The following is a 20,635-nucleotide window of genomic DNA, read 5'->3' as shown; positions in this document are numbered from 1 at the left end:
TATGCACAGAAAAATGGTCACCTGCTTTAAACGCCGAAAAAAAAACAGCAACACACGGAATATAATGCATGTTATTTGTACGAGACAGCCAATGCAATGCTCCCATTTAATATTGATTGACCCTATGAGAAGAAAATCCATAATAATATGGATTAAATAGAAAGTCCCGCCGCTAGATGTCACTCAAACGCTTTATAAGAAGAGTGCAGTCTAAAACGAACTATCACCAAAGTTGACACATCTACATATACAAATTGTTGCTTATAACTGTCGATAGTTATTGTTCGCTTCATTAGGTCTAAATCAGAGAAGAAAACTTCTTCAAAAAGGAGTCCAGTTAGTTTTGCCATCGCTGGTGGTGTCTGCATTTAGTCATAGATTGAATATAAGAAGACCATACCATCCCACGCATAGATGGCGCTACAAAAAAATGTCTTGTAGCTTACGATTATACTTGTAGATGGCGTTAAGTGTCACTTTTGACATAGATTTATGGCTCGAAAGTGACACTTAACGCCAATCTACAAATAATCGACGGCAACAAGGTATTTTTTATGGCGCCATCTATGTGTGGTGTAGTGTATGCGCATTCTTAGGCGGCCGCATTTTAATGTATGGGATGGTATATTTAATCTATGGCCTTCCTGAATCACAAAATACAGAAAAATAGTGAACTCATATCGAGGATGAGACACAAAAGTAATTAGCATTTTACTAAAAGTTCATTTTGCACAGCGTAAAATAGATTTTATAAGACCGCTTGTTATCGTGCCAACTTTAGACACATACAAAGAAACTGGCAAAAACTTAGAAGGAAAAATTCAGAACCATGACATTTTCCATTCCGTAATTATTACTTAGTAATTTTAGTATTGTAGTTAAAAACTATAATTCTAATTGTACTTATTATAATATACTTGACACTATTACGTAAAATTCGTACCAAAGTGTCCAAAAGTTCGAGGTAAGTATCTTTAATCTTAACTTACAAGGTGGTTAGCCAAGATGACAAACGTACGTCGGAAAATTGTATCGGAATAAAAGACGCTACGATAAGTCATGCGATAAATTACTTGCAATATTTAAGATTGTGCTGTCGTTTTCAAGGAAAGTTGGTCATTTTGGCTAGACCCTGGGATCGATTTTTGAATTTCGAACGCACGAATTCGCCGTTCGAAAGTTTGTGCAAAACGACGTAATGCTATTTTTGAAAAAGGACGGCTAGTAATTTTAAAACTAGTGGTAATGAACCACTCGTTTTCGATTCTGTTAGTAGAATTTAAATCGCTAGTAGTGGAGATGTTATTGAACGAATTTCACGAAATCGAATGGCCGAGAATCAAAAATTGGCTCCTGTCTCATACTTTAAAGGGGCATTCCATAGAAGTATCGGGTATGTGACGTCATTTATTAATTACCTACTTTTATATACATAGATTTAAGTCTATGTATAAAAGCTGATATTTGGTATGGTATTGTATACTAAAATTGAACGGTACTGTAATATAAGTAGATTTCTGCAGCTATTAAGCTAAGTCACAATACGTGTCAGGTCCCCGCCAAAGTACACCTTTTTATGGAATGCCCCAAAATTTTAAAGTAAGGATTCTAAGGCAGTTTCACTGAGCCAACGATGTTTTCGTAATTTCTGTTGATTTTGTCATGTTAAAGTAATATGATGTAAATTCTATATTTTGAATCTATGAAATGAATATGTGTGTTGAATTAATAAATTGGATGAATGAAAAAAAGTGTTTTGTTGTATACTTACCTACCTACTTCCTTCTAACCATCTAGCACGCCTATAAGATGTAGCCTTGTACGTCCCAATGGCAATTATTACGATTTTTTAATTTAGAACTTAATTTTAATCCAATGAGAGTTGTAATCGGTACATTACGATAAAAAAAAGGAAGTTCGAAACGAGTTTGATATTTAAAACACGACCGAAAGTTTTTTCTAAAGGTAATGTATTGCGAATTCTTTTAACGTGTAAACGTTTGACAGACAGACGAGCCTCCGAATTTCGACCTGGCAATAATGAACATTTTCGCAAGTGCGTAAAATTGTACTGAAAAATTTATTTACAAGTACGGGTCTTATTAGAAAAACCACAGAATAAAATTACAAGTACAGAAGGCCCACTGCTTTGATGTTCAAAATTTTTAAATGCAATTCTAACAAAGAAACGAATGTTGAGCGTCGGACGATAGGGTTGCCTATGGATTAAAACGAATCAATGCTCAGGTGAAATGTTCTACATATTATATTCCAGTCTTGGGTACTTTCTAGTTATATACCTCTATATATATTATTTACATATTTTCTTTAAGTCCCAACATCACAACACAAGCCTTATTACACTTTTCCGTGGGACTTTATCAATAGTAGATCTGTGTAAGATGTCCTATTTTATTCATGATGTCTATTTAACTAAGCATTTTAGACATTTAGAGTTTAAATCGTTACAATAATGCAATGAGAGTTTAAACTCGCGGCCGCCAGCATATTGTAGCGCGGCGATAGAATCGCAGAGTGAGCTGCCCCTGAGTAAAACTGACGTATTATTAGAGTAAAACTGATTATTGAAATTCGAGGTTCTGAATAGGTATTTAGGTACGCGTCTGTGGCCGTCATAGACGGTCAAAGGGTTAAATGCAAGTCGAAGAGCCAGCAGGGCGGTGTTTCCCACGATTTCGATTTTTGTTGGCTTCTGACAAAGGAAATAATTATCTGCTAAAAAAAACCGGCCAAGAGCGTGTCGTTTTTAAATACCTATCCAACAATCGGCCGGGAGAAAATCAGCCCAACAGCAATTTGAGTTTTGTGATACTTTTACCTTGATATTGTGCAAAATATACTAACCATGGCGAAACTTATTCATCAACGTTCACTAAAAGACATCAAAAACCGATAATAGTTATTTGTTATTTTACCTTGATATTGTGCAAAGTTGTATTTTCAACGCCTAGTGTGGAATTGAAAATTTGTTATAGCAAGGGAAAGTTGATTCTATAGAATTGAACCACGAGCGAAGCGAGTGATTCTATAGTTGAACCACGAACTTGCGAGTTTTTTAACACACGAGAAGTAAAATACATTTGCACCCGAGTGTAACACAAAACTTTTCTCCTCACTATAGCGAGGACTACAACGCAAAAAATGCGTTTATCACTGCTTTCAGGTGGTAAATCATCTTTATTACTAGATTCACCTACTTTTATCAATTTTAAACCAGTTAATTTGACTTTATTCAAGGTCAAATTACTTTACCCATTAGTGGATAAAATGCGTTTTTACTCGCTGGTATTTTAAATGACAAAATTTTAGTTTTACGTATTTTTCCGAGCTTTCCGAGTGAGGGGGGAAAAGTTCGTTTGTCCTTTCCGACGTATTGGTGTGATAGAAAGAGACAAACGATATTTATCGACTTGATGACTTTTACAAGTTTTATTTAGTGAACGTTTATAAATAACGGGGTTAATATCTATATTGTTATTATTAAAAGATATCTTACAACGGATTGTGAGTTAGGCCACGTTAGGCTCGATACTCAACGGGCCTATGATGCTTGCAATTCTATCACCTATTTTCGTAGATAAAGTATCCGTCACGTTCAGGCAAATATGTCTGTGTGAGAGTGACAAAGTGTCATATCCATGTTGATAAGTGATAAAATTGCAAGCATCATAGGCCTACTGGACAGCAAAGCCATCACGGTCGCTCGTCCGATAAATATCAACGCGCCTCAATGGATCTTAACATTTCCTACACTTATTGAATACTTGTTGATATTAATGTTGATATTTATGTTGTATAAAATCACAATTATCGGGAAACCCCTGAGACAAATTCCATACAACGGTGTTCAGCTTCTATTAATTTTTAACACACGTGTTTTAATGAAATAGGGAGGTAAAAGTTTTTTATACGAAAAGAAGCACGATGGTAAGCGTCACCGAATGTAATGGACGCCTGCAACCTGCAACTACAACTCCCGAGGTGTTTCATCATGTTACGTTGCTGACCTTAACAGCATTTTTAGAGTTTTACACTATCCGATCCGATATCGGGATGCCTTACATGTCATTGGATGTCAAAGGCATTCATGGCGTCTTTAATCGGTCCGCCAGAGCACAACGAGGGTCGTTGAGCTTACATTAATTATATTACTGAACCATTTCACAGTTTGCTAAAATAATATGTAGGTACTTAATATTTTTTTGCAATATTGAGAAATTCTAAAACGATGTCGGAGGAAAACCTCGGGATTACCCAAGTTATTTCTATAACACAGGTCATCCAGTTATAGTGTGATAGCTGATCGTAAGATTGCCAAGATCATGAGATAAAAGCAAATAAAGTCGCCGTCAATAGAATTTGTGATCAATTTCAACAAACCTTGTAGTCAAAATGTTTTTGATTTCCATTCTATCTCATGAAATACTGGCTAAATCCATGTGTTATTTAATCAATTCATCTCACATTATGATCCTCAACTTTTCAAATAATAAAATTGTGCTAAAATGTTGATATTTTATATAATAATTGGTTTACATTGTTGACAATTTCTATTGACGGCGATTTTATTCAAAAACCTGAAAAAATCTAGTTCCTATATTATACTTTTTAAGAATTTAATTTATTATGAATTAGGGACTTTGTTTTATTTCAATAAGATTTCGGGATTGAATATAATTTGTACTTGTACAAGTACCTACGCCACGCGGACTTAGTGCGTTTTCACATTATCCGATCCGATATCGGATGTCGGACCGATATCCCATACATAATGTATGAGAGAGCTTAAGAGCTCATAAAAAGCTTGAGTCGTTAAGGTTCTGAACCGTTTCTGAGCTCAAACCTTTAACGCTTGAGGCTTCAAAACTTTAATCTCTAAGGTTTGCAAGTCATTAAGGTTCAAAAGTCTTCAAGACAAGTCTTTTAACAACACTGCATACATTAGAGGCGCCATCTTGGATTTTTTCTATGGAAATTCTTCCGACATCCGATATCGGATCGGATAATGTGAAAACGGCCTTACGGGAATAGAAGAAAAATTAAACATGATCATTCTGGTACAAACAAAAAGAAACAACATTTTGTATAACAAACAAGTTTTACAAAGACATACGCAATTAAACAGCGGGACGCCAGTCTACAAATGTTGTTATTTATCAAATCCTTCGACTCAACCTCGGAACCACCTTAGTACTTTGTTGCAATAACGTTCAATCTGTAAAGACATGGTAATTACTTAGCTTGTTAATGAGACAAGGTTCTAAATGGACTTGAAGTTCAACATAGATATTAAAAGGAACCGGTTGTACTGACCAGTCGCGAGCCGATACACGGCTTACGCGGACGTATGTTTTAAGAAAAATATATAGATAAGTATAACAAAATGAGTGCAAAATTTACCCTTTGTGTAGTGCTTGCTTGGTTCAGCTGTGCTTTGGCTTATCAAAAACGTAAGTATTTATTATGGTGTATTTAATTTTTTTTATCATAAAAGCTGGACTTATTAATCTTTGTGTATGAGAAATTTTTAGTTTTGTTTTAGAGCAGGTAAACAAGATTTTGATTGTATTTCTTCTATCTTCTGTTTTTAACCCCTGACGCAGAAACGACGGGGGTTCTGTTTGTTTGTCTGTCTGTGGCATCGTAGCTCCCGAACGGATGAACCGATTTAGATTTAGTTTGAAAGCTAAGTTGGTCGGGAGTGTTCTTAGCCATTTTAATTCTGTAGTTAGGTTAGTTGCACACAACTATTGCAATGCAATGCATGTTTACAAATTACTATTGTATATAAATTCTGTATTTACCTAGATTATTTATATATTTAACCTTTTTTGCACAACAAAAATAAGGTACAAACGGCGGACTTAATGCCTCAAGGCATTCTCTACCAGTCAACCAACCTTAAACCGAAAGATTAAGTTAGATTATGTACCTATTCAATAAGGCTTTTACTAAGCTAGCGTTACCCGGAGCTCTGTCATAGTTTAAAGTCGTCCTTATACTGTGGCTCTATCTACCGTTAATAGTAAGTAAATCAACAACTTCGAAAAATTTAAATTAAAAAAAAAACATAGTGGTCCGATTTTCACCAAACATGGCTAATAACACTCCCGACTAATTAAGCTTTCAAACAAAAAAGAAGAAATCAAAATCCGTTCATCCGTTCTAAAGCTACAATGCTGACACAAACACACACACTCAGACAGACAAGCAGACAGATACGTCAAACTTATAACGTCGTTTTTGCGTCGGGGGTAAAAAAAAAACCGGCCAAGAGCGTGTCGGGCCACGCTCAGTGTAGGGTTCCGTAGTTTTCCGTAATTTACTCAAAAACTACTGAACCTATCAAGTTCAAAACAATTTTCCTAGAAAGTCTTTATAAAGTTCTACTTTTGTGATTTTTTTCATATTTTTAGGGTTCCGTAGTCAACTAGGAACCCTTATAGTTTCGCCATGTCTGTCTGTCCGTCCGTCCGTCCGTCCGTCCGTCCGTCCGTCCGTCCGTCCGCGGATAATCTCAGTAACCGTAAGCACTACAAAGCTGAAATTTGGTACCAATATGCATATCAATCACGCCAACAAAGTGCAAAAATAAAAAATAGAAAAAAATGTTTTATTAGGGTACCCCCCATACATGTAAAGTGGGGGCTGATATTTTTTTTTCATTCCAACCCCAACGTGTGATATATTGTTGGATAGGTATTTAAAAATGAATAAGGGTTTACTAACATCGTTTTTTGATAATATTTTCATTTTCGGAAATAATCGCTCCTAAAGGAAAAAAAGTGCGTCCCCCCCCCCCTCTAACTTTTGAACCATTTGTTTAAAAAATATGAAAAAAATCACAAAAGTAGAACTTTATAAAGACTTTCTAGGAAAATTGTTTTGAACTTGATAGGTTTAGTAGTTTTTGAGAAAAATAAGGAAAACTACGGAACCCTACACTGAGCGTGGCCCGACACGCTCTTGGCCGGTTTTTTTTTTAAATATATGGTTCAAAAGTTAGAGGGGGGGACGCACTTTTTTAGGGTTCCGTAGCCAACTAGGAACCCTTATAGTTTCGCCATGTCTGTCTGTCCGTCCGTCCGTCCGTCCGTCCGCGGATAATCTCAGTAATCATAAGCACTAGAAAGCTGAAATTTGGTACCAATATGTATATCAATCACGCCAACAAAGTGCAAAAATAAAAAACGGAAAAAAATGTTTTATTAGGGTACCCCCCCTACATGTAAAGTGGGGGCTGATTTTTTTTTTCATTTCAACCCCAACGTGTGATATATTGTTGGATAGGTATTTAAAAATGAATAAGTGTTTACTAAGATCGTTTTTTGATAATATTAATATCTTCGGAAATAATCGCTCCTAAAGGAAAAAAAGTGCGTCCCCCCTCTAACTTTTGAACCATATGTTTAAAAAATATGAAAAAAATCACAAAAGTAGAACTTTATAAAGACTTTCTAGGAAAATTGTTTTGAACTTGATAGGTTCAGTAGTTTTTGAGAAAAATACGAAAAACTACGGAACCCTACACTGAGCGTGGCCCGACACGCTCTTGGCCGGTTTTTTTTCCTTTAGGAGCGATTATTTCCGAAAATATTAATATTATCAAAAAACGATCTTAGTAAACCCTTATTCATTTTTAAATACCTATCCAACAATATATCACACGTTGGGGTTGGAATGAAAAAAAAAAATCAGCCCCCACTTTACATGTAGGGGGGTACCCTAATAAAACATTTTTCTCCATTTTTTATTTTTGCACTTTGTTGGCGTGATTGATATACATATTAATACCAAATTTCAGCTTTCTAGTGCTTACGGTTACTGAGATTATCCGCGGACGGACGGACGGACAGACAGACATGGCGAAACTATAAGGGTTCCTATTAGTTGACTACGGAACCCTAAAAACAAAGCAAGAAATGTAACGCAAACTGTGTAACGATGGTTACTAATTAACGCTAGAAATTAACATACACGTGTTTACTAATTTTAGGAAAATCCGTATTGTTAATTACAATTCTCACATTAGGTTTTTCCTGGAATTAAAATGTCTATCAGAGCGATAGTGTGTTTATGTTGTTTATTACCAGACTAGTCTAAGAAAAATACGTACGGCCTAGATGGCGTTACACCTTTGGGGGACGCTCGGCTAGATGGCGCTAATATTAATATTTGACATTTTAACACATATCAAGGCAAAGACATATAACTCCGTATAGACCGATAAAGTCTAAGAAAAAAACGTACCTCAAAACCATACAGAAAAAGGTACTGTGAGCTAGATGGCGATACACCTTTGGGGTACGCTCGGCTAGATGGTGCTAATATTATTTGACATTTTAACACATATCAAGCTAAGAATATGGGCCAAATTGTCAAAACGGAGGTTCAAAAGTTTTAAGCCTGTGTCGAGAGATGGCAGTCTATGCACTGTAATTACAGTGAGCGTCAGAATGGCGGGTGTACATCAAGCAATCCTGGTGTGGTATACGTCAGGAGTTAGTGCTAGCAATGTGCCAAATGTGCGCCAAAATTCAATCAATGTGCTCTTTGAACTCCAGAGATATTTAAGAAATTAATAACACCCGCCATTCTGACGTCAGGTTGGCGGGTGCACTTCCAGTTCTAGCTAATGGCTGCCTACTCAAGGGTGAAAGTACTGCTTAAGGTTAGTGCTCGCAATGTGCTCCCACATGTATGAAACACAAACTAATTCAGAGAGCCGTTGAAGAGTAATATGGGATTGAATAAATATATCTGCACCCGCCATTCTGACGCTCACTGATTACACGTTTTACTTTGACAGTAATTCTCTACAATACTCGATCCTCTTTGTATCAAGGTAAGAATATGGGCCAAATTGTCAAAACTGAGGTTAAAAAGTTTTAAGCTTGTGTCGAGAGTTGGCAGTCTATGCACTATGATTACATATTTTACTTTGACAGTAACTCTCTATAAATCTATCCTCTTTGTTATGACTAATATCAAACTAAATCAAATTCAATTTTTTTTTTACATTTATGATTCAAAATCATCATGTTAGCGTCAATTCTACCATCCAGCTTTAGGCATCGAGTTACAATTTGTATGAAATTACTTTGCACTCTTGTGGGTAACCATCATCATCCTCCTTGCGTTGTTCCGGCATTTGCCACGACTCATGGGAGCCTGGGGTCCGCTTTGACAACTAATCCCAAAATTTGGCGTAATCATCACTTACCATCAGGTGTGATCGTGGTCAAACGTCTACCTATCCATACTAAAAAAAAAGCATACCCACTAGTTTTTAACCCCCGACGCAAAAACGAAGGGGTGTTATAAGTTTGACGTGTCTGTCTGTCTGTCTATCTGTCTGTCTGTCTGTCTGTCTGTCTGTCAGTTTGTCTGTCTGTCTGTGGCATCGTAGCTCCCGAACGGATGAACCGATTTTGATTTATTTTTTTTTGTCTGAAAGCTGAGTTAGTCTCAGTGTTCTTAGCCATGTTTCATGAAAATCGTTCCACTATGTCGCGGTCGGGGGTTTTTTCAAAATTTTAATTTTGTGGTTAGGTTATTACGAAAGCGGCTGCCATCTGACCTTCCAACCAGAAACCGTAACTAAGCCTTATTGGAATTAGTCCGGTTTCCTCACGATGTTTCCTTCACCGAAAGGCGACTGGCAAATATCAAATGACATTTCGCACATAAGTTCCGAAAAACTCATTGGTACGAGCCGGGGTTGGAACCCGCGAACTCCGGATCGAAAGTCGTACGCTCTTACCGCTAGGCCACCAGCGCTCCTCTTGTGGGCATTGGGCAACCAAGTAGGTAATAGTTATTTGTTATACAAGGGGGCAAAGTTGTATTTTAACGCCGAGTGTGGAATTGAAAAACGAGCAAGTGAAAGGATTCTATAGTTGAACCACGAGCGAAGCGAGTGGTTCGAGAATAGAATACTGAACTTGCGAGTTTTTTAACACACGAGAAGTAAAATACATTTGCACCCGAGTGTAACACAAAACTTTTCCCCTCACTACAGCGAGGAAACTACAACGCAAAAAATGCGTTTATCGCTGCTTCGAGTCAATCAAGAATCACCTACTTTTATCATTTTTAAAGCAGTTAATTTGACTTTATTCAAGGTCAAATTACTTTACTCACTAGTGGATAAAATGCGTTTTTACCCGCTGGTATTAAAGGACAAAACACGTGTTTCCGAGCTAGTGAGGGGAAAAATAATATGACAAAACTATAATATTAGCGAATTCATACTAAATAAGTGTTGCTAACACGAACAGGAAAAACAACAAAATAATCCAGGTAAATATGTAGGTAGTCACCGTGTGAGTCACTCATCCAACACTGATTTGAATTTAATTGATTAGTTCATTAAAATTTTTAAGTAGAACTCGATGTTTCTAATATTGTCTTCGGTTACCGCTATAATTACTCAGGAAAATGTCCGCAAATATAAAACCCCTGACTGCGACATAGCAGACCGATTTTCATGAAATATGGCTAAGAACACTAAGAACACTCAAGATGGCACCTGTAATACATGGGATATCGGTCTTACATCCGATATCGGATCGGATAATGTGAAAAAAAAAAACGCACTTATATTTTTCTTTTTGACCTTCATATTTTTATAATAAGTTCAGAATAGTGACATTTATTTGTTTTGTAAAGCTCGATTTCTTATATGTAATCGGATATCGGATTCATGAGGAATTGAGGAAACTCCTCAAACCTTAACGGTATAGGTACGTACATTCATTAAATTTATGTTTCCATCAAATAATCAAAGATTTATATTAAAAGCAGTTTTAAAAATTACCTACACATTTCTACATAATCCAACATTCGCAAAGAACCTTTCACCAGAACCCCAAAAGCGGCGGTTTTTTTTCTTAAAAATTATTTATAGGTAAATTCTATCAGCCAGCTTAAGACGCCAAGTTAAAATTTGTATAAAATTTTACTTTGCACTCTTGTGGATAAAATGCAATTTTGCTATATGTTTTCGAATAGCAAAGTGAGCCTTTACTCGTTGGTGTGGTGAAAAAAAAACTGTCTGTTCCAGAGAGCTGCAGTGACTGCGTCGGCTACCGATCATGTGAAGCTGCCGTGGCCCTCCTTAACACGAAGACACCAGCTGCTGATGAGAAGTTCAAGAGCGGCTTCTGTGGGTTTGATGCTGGCAAACTGCCGATGGTTAGTACCAAGGATTAATTTAAGTATATATAGGATTTACATCACAGATGTCATATATACCATAGATCAAGCAAACGTATCTACTTAGCGTGTCAAATGAACTCAGTGAAATCCACTGAGTTGTCCATCTTTAATCGCAGCTTGCAGCTTTCGGGCGTCAATTTTTTAAGTTGAAGTCAATCAAAACATAAAAAATGCCTCGTTACGTGATATTCAATTGCAACAACACAAAAATTATGAACAATCAAGAGCCTGAGACATATTTAAAATTACAGACAAGAAACAACAAACAACAAATTTGACACGCTCGGCCCCTATACAAATAGATGAACTTGTTTCTTCTATCTAAATATAGTTCTGTGATTTACATACTTCATACTAAGAATCGTACCTCGATTTTTTAGCGCCACCTATTAATACTATCATAACTACACTGATGATGCCTACAATTTTTATTTTTCAAAATGTGTATTGACGTGATATCAGTTATCAGTTAATAACACTTGTATATTTAACTAAAATTCCCAAGTTGAAAGAGGGGCTCCTTTCCATTTTAGCATTTTCGCTACCGTATCCTCTTAAATTTTGAATTTTTGGTCGGAAATCGATTGTTAGTAAGGCTCTTTGTATTTCGAGGACTCGCACTTCCTTATCACTTTGTTGTTAATTTGTTGACCTGTTCCAAAAATACTAGATGATTAAATCGTTACATATTAGTGCTTCACTACACTAATGAGAAACCTCATAAGAAGATACAGTTTGGGCAAGCTTACGTCACTCGCTCGCGGTCGCGCGTTAAGTACCTACACGCTAGCCGTTCATTCGAATGAACAAGTGGCCGAGAGGCGCCACGCGACTACAAAGGCGGGATACTATTCTTCTGAGTTTTACCAAAGAGAATATAGTCTTCTAGAGCGCTACGGTCTAAGTCAATTGTGTAACGGACTACGTGAATTGCTTGGCTGTCGCTAGATGACTCTAGCAGTTCTTTTTCATGGAGTTACGTCCTTTTGCCTCAAATCATTTTGAGTTTCTGCTGCTTTGACAGTTTCGGAATTTACAAGCATTCATTAAGTTGCGATAGCTTTATAGCCATATAGGTCTTTGGTTTTACGAAGTAACCTATTAGTATTAGTTAAATAAAGCGTAGGTATTTTTCGTTTTGAGGGCAAGTGAACGATCTCTTATACGTTAGTAACTTATTAATAATCTGTGCTTTGGGGACGGTATAGACATACCTACTATTTTTATGTACCTTTGACTTATGATATCTTATTTTTAAATCATTTTAGAATAAACAGGAATTATATAGTACAGTTTTTTCACTGGATTTGTAGTTTTCTCATGTTAAACCCAAGTGATAATATTATAGGCGATTTATACACGATGGCAGGCAACCGGTCTGCTCGAGGAAAGATCACTGCATCTTTAAACGCACACGAGATAGACATATTATATATACACATATTGTGAATATGTTAATTTTAAGAAAAATACGTCAATTGAAGGAAAAATATGTGACTTTTAAGGAAAAATAGACGTAGTCATTCATCAATCTCCTCGCGTTATCCCGGCATTTGCCGCGGCTCATGGGAACCTGGGGTCCGCTGTGACAACTAATACCAAGATTTGGCGTAGGCACTAGTTTTACGAAAGCGACTGCCACCTCACCTTCCAACCCAAAGGGTAAATAGACCTTATTGGAATTAGTCTGGTTTCCTCACGATGTTTTCCTTCACCGAGAAGCGACTGGCAAATATCAAATCAAATTTCGTACATAACTTCCGAAAAAGTCATTGGTATAGTATGAATTTTCTGAAATAGTTTTTTTTGGTTTTTGCCGTAATCTGTTAAACAAAAGCCTTTGTTTCTATTATTCACGGTGGCTAGCTCCCGTTTAAACGGCACGCGCTAAAGTTTCAGTGTAGATAAAAAGCAACTATCATGATAGCAATAAGGTTGAAATTTTTGAAACAGTTCGCAGTATGCAGGTAACTTTTTTCGAAGATAACAAAACGTGTTATCTCCGAAATGGCTTTTTATGGATTTGAACCTTATTATAAACTGAAATAAATGTCATATACAAAGAAAAAATGACCAAGGCCTCCAACACACAAATTAAAATATTTCAAAACACAAATTAAAATATTTCCTATGAAATAATTTAATTTGGTCTTAGGGTTGAACCTTATTACTATCATGATAGTTGCTTTTTAACTACACTGAGACTTTAGCGCGTGCCGTTTAAACGGGAGCTATCCGCCGTGAATAATAGAAACAAAGGCTTTTGTTTAACAAATTACGGCAAAAGCCAAAAAATCATCTCAGAAAATTCATACTATACCTCCGGATTGAAAGTTGCATGCTCTTACCGCTAGGCCACCAGCGCTACTCTCAGGCCCAAAAGCATTAATGAAAAAAAAAATCATGAGCTGTTTAACTTTAATCATGAGCTGTTTAACTTTAATCACATCTCGGACACTGGCGATCAAATATATGAAAGAGGCGCGTTCCTAGCACACATTCTAAGCTCGTGTAGGTGAACGCGTACCATGTTTGTATGAGTGAGATATGACAGGTTGACTGTTCGCGTTTTTGACAGGCGGTAACTGTGAGGTAACCGAGAGGGGGTGGGCGGCGCTTTCAGCGGGGAGAGGGAGTGGCCATACTGTACGATAGTACTCTTTATTATACTGTGCTTTAATCATGATAATTATCGATATGACTACCGGTTTGGCCTAGCGCGTAGTGACCTTGCCTGCTAAGCCGCGGTCCCGGGTTCGAATCCCGGTAAGGGCATTTATTTGTGTGATGAGCACAGACATTTGTTCCTGTCATGGATGTTTTCTATGTATATATGTATGTATTTATCTATTTAAGTATGTATATCGTCGCTTAGCACCCATATTACAAGCTTTGCTTAGTTTGGGGCTAAGTTGATCTGTGTAAGTGCGTTTTCACATTATCCGATCCGATATCGGATGTCGGACAGATATCCCATACATTACAGGCGCCATCTCGGATTTTTTCTATGGAAATCCTTCCGACATCCGATATCGGATCGGATAATGTGAAAACGGCGTTAGGTGTCCCTAAAATCATGCATCTCTCTATCTTTCCTTTCTACTCTGTAAATGTAATGTCTAAATTCTCTTTTATTCGTGTTATATTTAGTAGACGTAAATTGGACAAACAAGAATTATAATATTGAAATGAAGTAATTAAGTAGTTGATAAGTGACATATTATTATATATTTGTAAATGCATGATAAATGGTATATAGAGGTATAATTGTAAGTAAATTGCAGTGCCCTTTACAGGGTTGTGTTTAAACATTATTTAGTAATAACACCTACTGTACACACAAGCAATTAAATAAATGAAATGAAATGAAATATTTATTTATTTATTTATCTTACAAAGGTAATTTTTAATAGAACTTGGACATTTTATAATATTAATACTAGTTAATAACAAAACGCCTTCCTCAGGTATGTTGTTCCCAACTGTCGACTAAATCAATATCCGACACCGTGGAAAGCGTGGAAAACCACCCCAACCTTCATTTGCTTCCAGACGCGTGTGGAAAAATCAACGGGGACAAAATCATAGGTAAGATTGAATTTATTAGTAAAAATCTTTATTTTACTCACTAAAGCGATTCTTAAAATCCAATTGCACAACCTCAATTCGCAGAGTGACCATCATAGTTCCCATAAAAAACGAGGTAATTAAAACCTTTATTTAGGTGCATGAAGAAACTAAGACTAAAGCTAGCTAATGTCTAAAATAGGCCCTTGAGGCATTGTGCCAAGGATACTGGCGATATTTCCTCGCTGTATCGCAATGCTGATACGTTGTGCAAGGAAGTCGCCAGCTCTTCGGTCACCAGTTACCTCAACCAGACGCTTCGCGATTTCTGTGTTTCTGTGAAAATACTTTTTTTTTCTATTCATTCTTATGTCAAATTCATTGTGTAATTCAGCTATCAATGAAGTAAAGCCAAGTATTATTTTAAACTAAAATAATCTTGCTACTTTACTATTATAAGTGCTTCATTGACACTTAATAATCATTATATTATAATATCAATTTAAATTATTCATTCCCAGGCGGCCGAACTGCAGGCCTCTACGAGTATCCATGGATGACGCTCATCTCATATAAAACACGTAAGTTTATATTATTTATAGGTAATTTAATAAATAAAAAATAAAAAAATGAAGATGCCCCGTGTATTAACGGGTTAAGAATTTCACCACCCCCTTTCTTCCCATGGGTATGGGTTAAATTATGGCGTAGGCGAGAGGCTGGCATCCTGTCACTGCAATGTTACAACTTGGATTTCTTTCAACCGCTTTTTGCCAAGAGTGGTACTGAAACTTGAGTAGTTCATTTTCTCTGCCTACCCCTTTATGGGATACAGGCGTGATTATATTTATGTATGTATATAATTTGATGAATTAACTTACTCGACTAGGTACTAAAAACGTTAGTCTAAATATAATAAAAGAAGAAACTGACTGACTGACTCACTGACTGACATATCAACGCACAGCCAAAACCGCTGGTAATAGAGATTTGGCATGTAAGTTCCTTATATGGTGTAGAGGAGCACTAAGAAATGATTTTTTCAAAATTCACCTCCTAAGGTTGTGAAATGGGGATCCAGAGTTTGTACGGGAAAAACAAGATTTTACGTGGGCGAAGAGCGGAATAATAGCTGTGACAACAGGATGTCAACTAAGTAACACTACACCAATTTCAGGATTGGGACCGCAGTTCGAATGCGGAGGCAGCCTCATCAATGAGCGTTACGTCCTCACCGCGGCTCACTGTATCGCCAACCTGAAGCTGCTTGGAGTGAGGATAGGAGAGAACGATGTGGACACAACTACGGACTGCCAGGGAGAACCTCCCACTCTTACCTGCGAGTCTAAGATTCAGGTATAATGTACCTTCCAGACCTTCTAGCTGCGGCCCTGGTATAGCCAACCTGAAGCTGCTTGGAGTGAGGATAGGAGAAAGCGATGTGGATACAACTACGGATTGTCAGGGAGAACCGCCCACTCTTACCTGCGAGTCTAAGATTCAGGTATAATGTACCTTCCAGACCTTCTAGCTGCGGCCCTGGTATAGCCAACCTGAAGCTGCTTGGAGTGAGGATAGGAGAGAACGATGTGGACACAACTACTGACTGCCAGGGAGAACCTCCCACTTACCTGCGAGTCTAAGATTCAGGTATAATGTACCTTCCAGACCTTCTAGCTGCGGCCCTGGTATAGCCAACCTGAAGCTGCTTGGAGTGAGGATAGGAGAAAACGATGTGGATACAACTACGGATTGTCAGGGAGAACCGCCCACTTTTACCTGCGGGTCTAAGAATCAGGTATAATGTACCTTCCAGCCGCTACACTGTATAAACTAAAATTCACAATTCTGCGGACTAAATTGACAAATGACTGACAGATAAAATGTTACCAGGAACAGTGAAATAAAAATAGTGAAGGGTATATGTCGATAACAATATATCGACAAGTTGTAAAGTACAAATAACAGACTAGTTTAAATCAAAAATATACGAATGTTACTTTTAAATACAAGGTAAACATTTTGGTTTGTTCGGTTTTCGAGGTAGTGGATGGATAAAATGCGTTTTCACCCACTAGTTTTATAGCATAAAAAGGTATCCGAACCAGTAAGTAAAAAAAAATATGTTGTCCGACAATGAGTACTCTTTATTATAAAATATTATTCATTTCCAAGCCGTTATTTCGTTATCTTCATCATCATCATCAGTTACATTTATGATAAAACGATCCGAGACATTGTCCACTAAATGGTCGAGTTGTAACATTTTGTCCTCGGTTTTTATTATGTGATTTACACAATCTTTTCATCTTTCGGCTGTAACACAATAATTATTGTAATAATTCATTTGTAAAGATTCAAAAAACTATCATAATAAATATATAAATTTCATTTACATTATTGCTGGTTTGAAATTAACATTTTATATCTAATTAGGGGTCTACAGACCTTTCGATCTGTCGAAATCACAAAAAAAGTTGGTATATTGATTAAAAGATCAAATTGCCAATTTGATTGTACCGTCTGGGTGCACCTTAAATCTACGGTGTAATAATAATTTTAATATCGATAAGAACGACACTGGCCAAACTGTGGCAACATTTGTTCACACTTACTTGTCAATTTGGTCCGTAGGATTATGGATTTTAGTTTAGTTAACTTGAAGCGGCTTGGAGTGAGGATAGGAGAGAATAATGTAGATACAACTACGGACTGCCAGGGAGAACCGCCCACTCTTCTCTAAGATACAGGTAGGACTCCCCAGCTGTGCTGACAGCAGTTAACTGCATAAGAATCTGATGTGAAACTGATTGGTGTGATAGCTCCCACACTGGCTGTTACACAGGGACAGCGAGATGGCTCTGTCATACATTTATAACAGCCAGTATTGGAGCACCAATGTGTGCCAATGGTGCCCAGCTCTGAATCACGGACGTTGGACTACACTCAACTCTTTATCATATGTACATAACTTCAGCACACGTAGATGAGACATTCAATTTTATAGCATGTATTGTCTCTTGGACAAATTCTTCTAAAAATTTCTCAATACCTATCTATTCCCTCAAAGGGATAAGTTTGCCGCCTTTGTACTTCACATTAATGTGTTTTGTACAATAAAGAGTTACTACCACTACTACTAATTTGTGTCATTATTAATTTTCAGGATATTCGCATTGAAGAGGCCATCCCCCACCCAGAATACCACGGCAAACCCAACGTCAAAAATGACATCGGTCTTCTTAGGCTTAAGAAGCCTGTGGACTTATCATTCAGTTAGTATATCCTGTCTTTTTTTTATGTGACTCCTATATTAATTTGACCAATCGTCTCGTCCGTTCTGGTTGTATGATTCAGACCTTTGTGGCTCTACCACCAACTTCAACAGTTTTTGTTTGTATGCTACTAAGATATCTAAAAAACTTAGGTACTGTATCGGGTCCCTCCTAGTAGACCGTCTCTGCGCTATTAGGGTTACCCTACACCAAGGTCCTAACCTCGTGACTTCGTAAAGACCCATCATTACTTTTTTACAGAGAACGCCGGTATTATCTGCTTGCCAGTGTCCAGAGACCTTCAGAGCCGTAACCTGGGTGGTCAACACGCCACCGTCGCTGGCTGGGGATACACGGAGAAAGGATATGTGTCGGCCAAGCTGCTTGCCGTAGACGTGCCAATACACACTACTGAGTCTTGCCGGGAACTATACAACAGGTAAATAAAGATAACCGTGCCCGTGTGGTGACGGGTTAAGAATTTCACCACCCCCTTTCTTCCCGTGGGTGTCGTAGAAGGCGACTGAGGGATATGGGTTAAATTGTGGCGTAGGCGAGGGGCTGGCAACCTGTCACTTTAATGTCACAGTTTCGTTTTCTTTCAACCCCTTATTTGCCAAGAGTGGCACTGAAACTTGAGTAGTTTCATGTGCTCTGCCTACCCCTTCATGGGATACAGGCGTGATTGTATGTATGTATGTATGTAAATAAAGATAATTGAGTTTTAAGAGACTACCTGGTAACGGGCAAAGTGGCTGAAAAAGGACGGTCATGGGGCCGATTTTTGAGTCTCACTGTCACTAAAATACCGGTTGAAAACGGTGAATTGCCTATTATTTTCAGTGACAATTTTCTGAATTCGAACGCGTGAGACTCAAAAATCGGCCCCCAGGTCTTAGAATGAAATGGTGGTTACGTAATAGCCGTGAATGCAATGGAATCGTGGATTCCGATGAGCTTTTCTACCTGGCCGAAGATAGGGAGAAATTTGCGAAGTCAATTTTTTATAGTCTAGACTCATTCATTTGACATGTCTAGACTCACGACATGTGAGAAAGAGAGTTATATACTTAGAAGATGTATCGTGGAAGAAGGGCAACATATTTCTCACAACACCTTTCGTTCCACAAGTAGAATTGCACAAATAATACATTGACAAAAATAAACCTACAGAATAGACCACAAGGTAGTTCACCAAAACTCATATTGAATACTGCATCACACGAATTTGACGTAAGGGGGTTCGGTATAAATCTTCTTTATACTTCGGTGAAGCAATCTCCAACTCGTCCGGTCCTCTGTTGACTGAATTTTTGGTATGACACGACCTGAACATTTTCTTTTAGTTACATCCACGAAAACGATTATCCACCCTTCCCTTCGACGGTGGTTATAATATTTTTTTGTTTTTTCAGAGGCCGAAAACCCGGTGAAGAAGACGAGACAATCAATAAGCTTTGTGCCGGTGAAAACGGCAAAGACTCCTGTGGTGGCGACTCCGGAGGCCCCCTGATGGTCAAAGGCGCCTACAGGAGCAGCGGAGAGCGTTTCATTCAGCATGGCATCGTCTCGTATGGACCCAGGCTCTGTGGTTCCGACTTCCCGGGAGTGTATACCGATGTTTCAAAGTATATGAAGTGGATTTTGGACAATATTAAGCCCTGATTGGAAATCGTAGATAGTCTTTTGGAGCTGTTTCAGCCGTCTGACATAAATAGTTGTAATTATAATTAAAATCTTCAATATCTGCACTATTAATGACAGTAATATGATACTCATTCTCTTTTCTTTAGTCATCAATAATCAATATGGTTTTTTTGTTAAGTACCTAGATAATGTAAGTTAAAATTGGATGTAAAATATTTTATAATTATATTGTAAATAAATACTTTTTAAATGTATGTTAGTTTCATTTTTAGGTGGTTAAAAAGGAAATCTTTGCCGAAATTTTATTTCTACTTAGATGTCTAACTATACCTGTCCAAAATAAAACTACCTCCCATCTACCAGTAAGAATTTCTGCCTTAACAACAGAAATGCCGGGAATTGTCCCAAACCAAGCCAGCCGTGTGAAATCACAGAATATATAATAGACAAGTACAGAAGGCTCACTCCTTTATTGTTCACAAAATGCCGCCATTCTAAATTCTTATCTACATACAAACGGACCGCACGCAAGCAGCCGACATTGAATTCTATTGCGCCGCGCGAAGGTCGTCAGAACTGAACGGGCCGCGAACTAGCGGCCGCCGGCATGTACTTGTAGCGCGGCGATAGAATCGCGGAGTCAGCCGCACTTTGCTGCGCTGGTTCAATAATCAAAGCACGATTCATATTCTGTTGTGTTTTTATAACAAATCAAAGATGCGTGTAATCGAGTAAATACCTGAATATTTATTTATAAACGCAGAACCGGATCAGATCCAAGACTGGTCAGCCGCCCTAGTCAAAGTGACAATCGTCAGCGCTACGAGGCGAATGAAACGCAGTCTGGATGTATCGCGCAACTACAGAAAGAACGACATGAAGAAATAGCTATGAGGCGTAAGTGA

At 37.6% G+C, this 20,635-nt stretch overlaps 1 protein-coding gene across 1 annotated transcript; it reads left to right on the top strand.

Annotated features, from left to right (window-relative positions):
- The first annotated feature begins 5,318 nt into the window (after nt 1-5,318).
- LOC125232961 (CLIP domain-containing serine protease 14D-like) lies at nt 5,319-19,982 on the top strand. The gene is made up of 8 exons (XM_048138813.1): nt 5,319-5,471; nt 11,087-11,217; nt 14,709-14,829; nt 15,330-15,389; nt 15,986-16,164; nt 17,975-18,083; nt 18,345-18,522; nt 19,499-19,982. Exons 1-8 carry the CDS (start codon nt 5,405-5,407, stop codon nt 19,746-19,748), a joined length of 1,095 nt encoding a protein of 364 aa, XP_047994770.1. The 5' UTR covers nt 5,319-5,404; the 3' UTR covers nt 19,749-19,982.
- The last annotated feature ends 653 nt before the right edge of the window (nt 19,983-20,635 follow it).

The sequence above is a fragment of the Leguminivora glycinivorella genome, chromosome 13 (assembly GCF_023078275.1).
Source record: "Leguminivora glycinivorella isolate SPB_JAAS2020 chromosome 13, LegGlyc_1.1, whole genome shotgun sequence".
Classification (NCBI taxonomy): domain Eukaryota; kingdom Metazoa; phylum Arthropoda; class Insecta; order Lepidoptera; family Tortricidae; genus Leguminivora; species Leguminivora glycinivorella.
The sequence above is the reverse complement of the archived record's forward strand: the minus strand, read 5'-3'. Positions and strand labels throughout refer to the sequence as shown.